The 10,483-nt window shown below is 38.5% G+C and overlaps 1 protein-coding gene across 1 annotated transcript; it reads left to right on the top strand.

The window, feature by feature from the left end:
- Window positions 1-561: 561 nt before the first annotated feature.
- Window positions 562-8,843, top strand: golm1 (golgi membrane protein 1). Its single transcript, XM_084729568.1, has 10 exons — window positions 562-772; window positions 2,667-2,808; window positions 5,315-5,494; window positions 5,627-5,681; window positions 5,788-5,890; window positions 6,076-6,199; window positions 7,333-7,495; window positions 7,675-7,902; window positions 8,387-8,545; window positions 8,723-8,843. The coding sequence occupies exons 2-10, from the start codon at window positions 2,680-2,682 to the stop codon at window positions 8,812-8,814; spliced, it is 1,233 nt and encodes a 410-aa protein (XP_084585694.1). The 5' UTR covers window positions 562-772; window positions 2,667-2,679; the 3' UTR covers window positions 8,815-8,843.
- Window positions 8,844-10,483: the final 1,640 nt, after the last annotated feature.

The raw sequence follows: 10,483 nt of genomic DNA, 5'->3' as shown, positions 1-10,483 counted from the left end.
ATTTTATTCATGAAATCAGTCTAACAGGAGCACTTTTACATTAAATACATGGGATTAAACGTATGTTGTGAGTTATTTTTACCAATGAAATGATGGTCTACCCCAAATGTTTATAATATAAAAAAGTAGTTTAGGGAAATGTCTCAAGGGTTGGTATAAACAAAACTTATCAAAAAGTGTCTTAATACTTATTTAATCCCTTTTATATTATTCCAACACATTTTACAAGTTTATTTCTATACTTTTGTTAATTTCTGTCAAGTTTATTTGATTCTGTTTCAATCTAAGTCCTATCACTCTCAGGTGAACCGGGCCTATGTTGAACAGTTACCCGTGCTGCTTTTAAGTGATCTTTGTAAACTGTAAAATTCCGTAACCAGTGGTTGACAGATCGAACAATCAAATGTTGAGTTTGAAATAATAATACCTTTTGTAGGAGAAATGCCACACCACGAATGTTAAAGAATAATTTTATACATTAAATGCATGGGATTCAATTTATATTAAGTGAGCTATTTATCAGTGAATGATGATCTACTCCAAAGCTCCATTTTTTCCTACAGCAACCAGACGCAGCACCTCACTACCCCACTGTTTCTCAGGCACCGCACAGAGGGGCTTTGCAGTTTGTATGGGAATGATGACAACAAGCTAACAGATTAACGGTAATGCGCTGTTAATTACGAGAGAAACGCGGCTAGATCATAAAATATAGCACTCTATAAACCGGACCAGCATTTATTTCCTGTTTCGTGACTCTCGGGTCTATCAGGTAAGTAGACGGTCTGGCTGCTAGCGTTAGCTTGCTAGCTAACTGTTAGCTTAAAACTAAACGGCAAGTGGGGACCAGGCATACAGGGATATGCTACGTTGCTAACGACGCTAGCGTTAGCTTCAAACGTAGTGTTGCAGCGCCGGTTTCGCATTGATTTGAATAATGAAAATGACCAGATGATGCGTAACGTTGTTATATCCCTTGTATGTCAGGTTGTTTGTCTGTTTTATATACATTCAAACGTTACTGTATTCTCTACAAAGTAGTAGCTAGCCAGCTAAGTCTGTCTGATGTTTGTTAACACCAGCTATACCGTTACTGCCAAGCTCTTTCCTGGCGTGAATTAAACCAATCGATTATGATTATGGTTTACCTTTATTTTTTTAGCTTGCTGTTTAATGGTAACAGTTACGTTAGATGTAAGAGACTCAGTCCTCTTTCAGGCCTGTGCTGTGATTTGGTGTCAGAGGCCAAGATTTTCTCATGGTTGTTTGTCATCTTGAGCTGAGGTTGACTCCCTTTGGCCACCCAAACTCGTAAGGTTACTGCTGCTGTGTGACTGGGTGGCAGGCTAAAGCTAGGTTAATGCAAGATATCTTTTTCTTCTTAGGTAAACCACAGCTGAATCTGGATATTACATTTAATGTCAGCTTGTAGTGATGTATGATTTATAACTACTGTTTTATATTTGTACTATTAAGTGTGTATGGTATTTTAGTCTCTGAGAAATGTTGGATTTCTTGCTTTCTACCATTTTAAACTGTGCTTTGCACCAGTGTCTGCCTGGATCATTTGCATGATGGGAGGAACCAAAGCATGGAAATATAACTTGTTTTTTACATGAATGGTATGCATTGCCCCAACCAGACAACATGATACTGTGGCAGTGAAGTCGAAGTATAATAGACTTTGGATCCTGGTATGGGTGAATGGCACCTGTGGGTTCCAGGGAATGTGTGCCCACTCAGCAACCTGCAGACATTTTAATTGAGTCAGCATTGTGATGGCAAACAAACTGAGATCTTGTTGCTGTTCCATAGGGTTGAGTGCAAGGCAATACAATATATAGTTGTCTGTCATTATTGGTCTTTAAAACATGATTTTGATATCTGTAGAGCTGCAATTAACAACCGTTTTTATTCTCAAATAATCTGTTGAACATTTTTGATTAATTGATTAGTTATTTGGGTTATAAATGGTGGAAAACGCTGATCACTGTTTTGTCCAATCTGATGTCCTCAAATGCCTTGCTGTGTTCAGAACCCAAAGATATTCAGTTTATTTGCGGTCATAAGGAATAAAAAAAAAAACCCAGAAAATATTAAAATTTGAGAAGCAGGAATCCAAAAATGTGGACATTTTTTCTTAAAATGACTCAGAAAGATTAATTGATTATCAAAATAGTTAGCCATTTATTTAATAGGTGAAAATTAACCAACTAATTGTTGCAGTTCTAAGTGAGTGTGCACATAAAAAGTCACATGTGTAGAGCATTACTAACGGAAATGCTAAATATACTTTGATGTTCATATGAGTAAGTTAGAACATTTCATCTATTTCTTGCAGGTCTGACAGTGAACTTTTTATATGTCAGTAATCAACCTGCAGGACCAAAACACCTGTAGATCTTTATGATTAATGACCTTACTAGCCATGTTATCAGTAACCACACGGCAGTCATGTTGCTATGAAACAGTAGGGTAACAGGTGTTACCAATGAGACTAATAAAGGTCCTGCTCCATTTAATGTAGCAGAGCTTTGCCAGTGTGACAACATGCACAATAGCAGCATCCTGACTTTGTCTGACATGAATGGAAGTGTATCATAAAATTGATATAATTATGGAATTATTGGAATGTGTGAGACCCTGACTGTGGTTTGTGTGTCCAGTTTGTAGACAGCTATGGGTGGGCTGGGAAATGGGCGACGTGGCGGAAGATCACCCCCCCTAATGATTGGCGCGCTAATTGCCTGTATCCTGGTTCTGGGCTTTAACTACTGGGTGTCCAGCTCCCGAAACCTGGAGCTACAGGTAGGTTAATCTATTTTTGTTTGTGTGTGTGCTTCTGTGGTTTTCTAACCTTATGGACAGTGCAAATATCACTCACTCACCCTCCCAAAAAAGCCTAAAAAACTTTTAGGTTATTTGAAAGGCTGCCTTGTACAGGATCTCTGCTTTTTGCAGTGCAAGCTTGTAGTTTCGATCATTTGCCTAAACTTGATGTTTTCACAGTTCAAATGCTGTATAAAGATGGAAAACTTTAGTACTACATGACTTTGCAGGTGCAGATCTGCATCTCCAATGCACGATTCCCTTTTGCAGAAGTTACATAAACTTCACCAGTTCCTCATTTGGTTGTGGGTTTTTTTCCTTCATGTTTTGGTTGTGGTAAGGTCTGCCCTTCGAACATGGATTGAACTTTTCTTACCCCCTGACTTACAGTCCAAATGTGACAGTCATTTCTTTGTACTAAAACATCTTCTGCCTCACTGGCTGCTGGCTTCAGCTCACTTGCCTTTTCCCCACTACTACTGCACATACACTTACCTGCACTATTAATACTCTCACTTACTAATACATATTATTTATGCTCTGTCTACACTGTGCACACCTGCTATATAGCACATTTATATTATACTACTCTTTATAGTGCAGATCTGTCTCTGTAACTGTCTATTGGTTCTGCTGCTCATGCTGTGTATCTTGGCATATGCAATAAATTCTGTTCATGCTGTTAATACTGCTCATACTGATATAAGTCATTGATATTCAGTGTTTCCCTTATTGTTTATTTGAGGGCGCCCCCCCAACAGACGCCCCCTCGCTCCTCTCTCACAGCATACACCCATGCACCGGTACAGACACACCCACCCACACTCAGAGAGCAGAGGAGAGAGAGTTTCCGACCGTTATGGTAAAAAAAACACAAAACAAACAAAAATTGTAAATGGAGGTTTCCCAGCCATTTGCCCTGCCAAGCAAAAATATCGGCCGATTGTGGCGAGGCAGGAAGCACAGGTAGCTCTGCGGGCAGTGTTAGCCAAAATGAGACCATCTCTCCCAGCCCCAACCACAGTGCTTGCCAATCTCCTGCCCCTGTTAACGTCGCCACGACTAGACCCAAACACACCTGTTCCAGCCCTCCCACTGAAGCACGCAGAAAAAAGCTGCAGACAGGTCACCAGCGTCAATCTGGCTTTGATCCAGCATGGCTGTCAGACTGTAGATACTCCGCATGGCTGTACAAGAGCGAACTTGGTGATTGAATTGATTAATGAAGATGGATGGATGGATGGATGGCAGGCACAGTGCCAGGATCTGGCTGGATTACTCTTTAATGATTGTAAGGAGAGAGAGAAACAAAGCAATCAGAATAATGGGTGAGCAACAATGACTTTTAACAGGAGAGAGAGCACGGTGCAATGCGCTGTTCATTTATAAACTTGCCTATCTGTGCTGTGAAGGTAATCTGAAAACAATCAAGTCAGGCAGCAATATTCAGCTCTACCTCCTGTACTGTCTGCATTTTATAGACGTTCTAGTTTTGATGAAAAATGCATTTGCATGTATAAAATAAGACAATGATATGCTTTCCTCAGTACACCGGTCATCACTTCTGCTGAACAACCACCATAGTGTGACGTGCGTGCGCAAGTGTAACATATCTGGTGTGACAAATTATGGCCCATTGTGATTGGTCCCGACCTCACATGTGATAATAGCCGAATAAATGTTGTCTTTTTGTCAAATGGAAACTTTTTTGTCTTAAGGGTGTATTATAATGCTGATTTTAATAATTAAAAATAAAAGATAAGAAAATGTATGTTCGTTAGGCCCACCCATAACGCTGTGCCTAATGGATGGATGGATAGATGCATAAATAAATGAATGAATGAATAAATAAATAAAAAGTGTTCCATTGCTAAAATAAAAAAATATGAACACAAATCAGTTTTAACTGTTTATTCAGGTCCAAATGTTCTGTAATCAGTGGGGTCCTTTGGCGATGGGGTTCCAATGACAGACCACGCTTATTCCAGCCCAGGCAGCCCCTCTCCCAAAACAAAAAAGCTAGGAGAAACACTGATATTGATTGATGACATTTTATTAATCAAATGATTGAGAGATTAATCGGTAATGAATACAATTTTTAGTTGCAGCCCTAAATCTAATCTAAAGTTAGTACAAGCAACTAACTTCACCCAGGATCTATTATATACTACTATATAAAATATACTTATGTCCCCATCAAGCTTTTCTGTTGTTTAGTAGAAATATTAATGCCACCGGTGCTGATCTTTTTTTACTGTCTTAGGTTTAAGTGGCAATAAGAACTACATTTACATGTTTTCATTCTAATCAGTTTCTGTCAATCTGTCATTATCCAGGATCTTTTCAATGTTGACTGCACAGTCTGATTGTTGTTGTTATTGTGTTTGTTCTCTTCTGCCTAAATATTAGGAGACACACATGAATGACCAAAAAAAGTACTACAAAATCTGAATTAACCTGAATCCTCTTTTTGTGTGTGATTCAGACGAAGCTGTACGAGTTGGAAGGCCAGGTGCGACGTGGAGCAGCGGAGCGAGGAGTTGCAGAAGAAAAGAAAAACGCATTCCAGGAGGAGATCCAAAGACAGAAAGAGCAGATAAGCCACATAGAAAGCCTCTACAAGAGACAGCTAGAAGGAGCCCAGAACACCTGCAGCCAAGAGAAGGTGCACACTAACACTACGAGGAGTTAAAAAATACAACCGTGACACACTTCTTTGATGTCCTCACTGTTGTTCACACCTAACAAACATGAAAGTAACTGTGAATACTGAGGGTTGTTGTGTTTTTGCTTCTAGGGCACATTGCAGCAGAACATTTCCTCTAGCACCAAAACCATACAGGAACTTAAAGGTGACAAACTGGCATTTAACCGCTGTGTCTCAAAAGTTGCATTGTGTTAACAACTAACAGTTCTGCAGAAAAATAATATAATTCTATTTTTATGTATGTACTGTAGGTCAGCTGAATCAGTTAAATGATGACCTGGGGAAGCTTCAGAAGGAGCTGCAGAGCTGCCAAGGCAACATCAAAACCCTTAACAACAAACTCACTTATGACATGTAAGAAAGAGATAGTGAACTTCAGATATGTCACATGCACACAAACTGCCATTTCTATCATTGATTCCTTCATTGAATAAGTAAATAAATAAATAATATATTATAATAATTATTAATATAATACATAATCAATTTCTGTCAATCATCATTAACCTATATGTGTGTGTCTTTGTACACATGTGCAGGACTCATTGTAACTCACAGGTCCTGTCCCAGAAGGAGTTGTGTGATGAGAGAGTGGCTGCTCTCAAACTTGAAGTTCAGAAGAAAATGGAGAAGCTCAGTCCTCCTGCAGGTGTCTCCTTACAGGTAACATGGCTTTCCTGTTTGACAGTGAACCTTGTGAAAGGATGAATATTCTGATTCTTTGTTCATTGTAACCTGTTGCACTCTGGGGACACCAGTCATTCAAAATGCTCCATCAGGCCTTTTTTTAAAACCCTCAAACTGTTTCTCAAAGCATATGTTAGCATTTGTTTGCAATAGGGCAACCGTGTTGGGGAAGTTACTTTCCAGATATAATGAAAGTAATGAGTTACTTTATAATATTACTGTATGTGTAGCATAATGAATTACACTACTTGCATTTCTTTCACCAAAATAACTGCAGAGATGCAAATGGGCATTATAAAACAGAAGAAGGTGATATTGTATAAAGGACATTTCAGCGATGTTCCTTCTCGTGTAGGGTATCATCTCATTTTATTTTTGCTTCAATAGTATTTTTTCAACAATACGTATGTACACAAACATGAGGTTGTCTCCCCAGTAATAAGGTGCTACATAGATATATTCATCTACATTTTGCAACCATATCCAGTTTGTAAATTAGGCTAAAATATTGTAGACAACCCACATTTCTCACCGGGCCTAGTGCAGAGTAGTTTAGCTTTGTTTGTAATGATCCAAAATACAACTTTGTGTTTGTAATTTGTCTGTTTAGAACATGGTGGTGTATGTTGGTAATTGTCATTATTGTGCTTATTTATAATTTTAACCATGAGTGTACATTTCTTCACATCAGCTATATTTTGTACATTTTGATACACTACAAGAGATTTTCTGATGATAATTTGGTGCCCTCTGTGATGCTTCATGTGTCATAGTAAATGTAATAGTATAAGCAAACTTCTACTGCTGAAAGTAATATATTACAGTAATGTTACCCCCAGCACTTGACAGGAAAACAGCCTCCCATCAAGCTTGGTGATGTTCTAACCTGTTCTTCATGACACCCATAATTATTCCTTTTTTCTATTCGAGTTAATGTTGCCTCTGTTTATGTAGCAAAATCAACAGGAATGCTACGGTTTCTGAGTTTGTGCTCACAAAGTGCCTGTGATTAATAGATCAAATAGCACTGTCTTTAACAGTTGTTGTCCACCCAGCTTTTCTTTTGATGACTTAAAGTAATGTGGTATATGGCGGTGTTTCCTCCACAGGTGGACAATGCAGTGGATGCAGCAGTAAAACAGGACAGACCAGCAATGACTGTGGCTGACTCAGTTAAGACATCAACTGTTGTAAGCCACACACAAAGTGTCTCTCAGCCCAAAGAAAATGAAAAATCTGAACTACTGACCAATGAGATCATTGTGGACAAAGGTAAAAGACCTGGTGTTTTAGTCTACTTCACAGAAATATACACCTAAACATACATAACATGCACCATGTGTATGTGCACGTTGTGTATATTTACAGTATATCTGCATATGTTAATGCACACTTGGAATAACAAGAGCACACTCTTACCCCTTGCCCTTGCTTTCTGCCTTATTTCCCAGTTCCTGATGCCCCTGCAGACCTGGTTCCACTGAAGGATCTTTCAGAAGTGGAGTCCCAGCCTGTTGCCTCCACTGCTGCTGTGAAGCAGGACATTTTGCTGCCACCAGAGGGCGCTGTAACAACAGCGGAGGGTGAGGCAGAGACTAGTAAACTTGTGAAGAACAATCTGACCGAGGATAAAGAGATGGAGTTGATGGATGCTCGTGAAGACGGTGCTCAAACAGAAGGTAAACAACCCATTTTTTTTATATTTCAGAGAATTAAACGTACAGAACACACCAGTACTTGTGTTTTCTTAATTTACTTTTCTTGCATGTTAAATGTGACACAAAATGCCTTTTAAGGACACAGTTTTGTGACATTGCAACAACTTGTAGTATGGGACTTGAGTTACTGATAGCCTGGGCACAAACAGTGTCCTACACAGCGCAAAACAACTCTGCTACGACGTCATTTTCACAGTTTTACAGACACAACACACAGTGAGGCACATGAAGCTTAGTAGGTACCCGCACCATCTCCCCCTAACATCCAATGAGTACATCAGCCAGCATGGCTTTGAGGGCTAATGGCGGCCAATAGAAAGTTTTCCCTACTTAAAAAAAAAAGCATCGAAGTAGTTTGTTATTCTCATCCGGACATTGTCAGTGGCAAGGTTTTGATTTTGATTTATTTATTTTTAATCAAACAACAATTTTGTCATGTCTCCAGATGCAGACCCTGGGATGGAGGGCATGCTGATTGGCCGCGCAAAGGCAGATGAAATGCCTGCTGGTCAGAAATCTGAGGAACTGGAGGAATATGACGGAGAGGACCAAGTAGTGGGTGGAGATTTGGAGAAACAGCAGAGTAAACGGCCTGAAAATATGGGTATGTGTGTCCAGAATAAAACTGAACAAACATGTATGTATAAAGCTTGTTGTCCATGTTCTTAACTATGTCTGTTCCCATCAAAGTACATTGAGCAAAGTAAAAACTGTAGTTGTATTCCTTGTATGTGTGCACATACATAGCTGCTACCGACTCTGACAGTGTACTCTCTGACAGACTTGGAGGAAGAGCTGGCTGACTATAACGGGGATGATGAGAACGAAGGCGAGTTTGAGGCAGACAAACAAGCTGAGCTTGCTCAAATCTAAGGTACATGCTGATATCTTTCTCGCTGACAGTCACTCACTTTTTTGGTCTTCATGTTAAAGTGTAATGACATTGACTCAATGTGACACATAATGTAATAGCTAAAAATCACCTCTGGACATTATATAAACATTGTGATATAAGACTAGATATCGTCTTAGATTTTGGATATTGTTATATCATGATATGACCTAAGTGTTGTCTTTTCCTGGTTTTAAAGGTTGCATTACAGTAAAGTGATGCAATTTTCTGAACTTACCAGACTGTTCTTGCTGTTGTATTATTTGCTTTTAGCCACTTGGTCATTATATCCACATTGCTGGTGATTATTAATCAAAAGTCTTATTGTGTTAATATTTTGCACCAGTTGTCACCCATACAGTATTGTCCCAATATCAATATTGAGGTATTTTGTCAAAAATATTGTGATATTTGATTTTGTCCGTGTCGCCCAGCCTTAATTCTATACGGCCATCATATTTTTGCACTATTAGAAAAAATGAGTTTGTTGTTTTAGATAAAATGTGTATATGGAAAGATATATTGAATACCACAAAATAGCCTAAAGATATTGAAATATTATTTATAAGCCATATTGCCTAGTTCTACCTCTGCTGCAAAAGTTTCTAGCTCGGCAGTTTGATCAGTGAACTATCAAGCTGATCTCCAAGGTTGGTCATTGTTTGTTTCATGGCGGATTGAAAACAGTTCAACATCAATCATCATGTTGTGGCTTTCACTTATGATTATCTTTGCTGTAAGTTCAATTACACTGGGATTTTCAGGCATTTAAATACAACCATGTGCAAAGATGAATCTTATTTTTGTTTCATAGTTCATCTGAACTGAAACTAAACTGACTGTACAGTATGATGAAGTCACCTTATAAAGTCTGCCACACACATGATTGATAGGAACACTGTTCATTGTTCCTATTTTTCTTGGGAATTGGTAATTAAAGAAATGATCTGGTTTCAGAAAATAAACCTAGGTTCAGATTTCTGTTTTTCCTGTTCAGTGGACTGTTTAATTAACTGCTTAGAAAATAGCACCAGGACAATATGCAGCGTGTGCTTTATAATTTATTGACTCGAACATTTTTGATTACCACAAAGATTTTTTTCAGTCTGCACTAGTTTTTCAATATGCTGCCATGAAATAAACTATTGAGAAAGCATTTGGTGTATTTCCTTTTAGCCTTGAACACAGTATTTAACAGTATTTGCATTTATTTCTGCTAATAAAGGTTAAGAAGCTTTTGCATATTTAACTAGTTTTAATGTTGGCCTTATATAGGAACTGTACAGCTAATTAATAGAAAATATATTAACACAGTATTGGCTGTTTCTTGCAGGGCTGGAGTTGGAGAAGGAGTCTATTCACCACATAAGGAAGCAGAACCTGTTTTGCAGCTCACTACAACAGGTTAATCAGCAGCCCTCCAAACACAGTGAACACAAAACAAAGCTGGATGGAAATCTCTACAAGAAAGATTTGTGACATTTGTGATGGTTTCATAAGCATTTGCTTGCTGGAATGTGTTTTATTTGCAATCTTAATAGCATTCTGTACATTTAATTTCATTTCATGTAGTCAGTTAATTCACTTGGGGCCATCAGGTTTTCTGTGTTAGAGTAAGAATATTTAAATGTTCATATCCAATGCACAGTA

The sequence above is a fragment of the Lutjanus erythropterus genome, chromosome 10 (assembly GCF_056507025.1).
Source record: "Lutjanus erythropterus isolate fLutEry1 chromosome 10, fLutEry1.hap2, whole genome shotgun sequence".
Taxonomy (NCBI): Eukaryota; Metazoa; Chordata; class Actinopteri; order Lutjaniformes; family Lutjanidae; genus Lutjanus; species Lutjanus erythropterus.
This window is presented reverse-complemented; position numbering and strand designations above follow the sequence as displayed.

Bases quoted from the DNA above. Each gene is read 5' to 3' on its own strand.
- golm1 (XM_084729568.1), top strand. From the start codon at position 2,680: ATGGGTGGGCTGGGAAATGGGCGACGTGGCGGAAGATCACCCCCCCTA. The intron at 5,495-5,626 runs GTGCACACTAAC...TTTTGCTTCTAG, and splicing joins ACACCTGCAGCCAAGAGAAG to GGCACATTGCAGCAGAACAT. The intron at 7,496-7,674 runs GTAAAAGACCTG...CTTATTTCCCAG, and splicing joins TGAGATCATTGTGGACAAAG to TTCCTGATGCCCCTGCAGAC.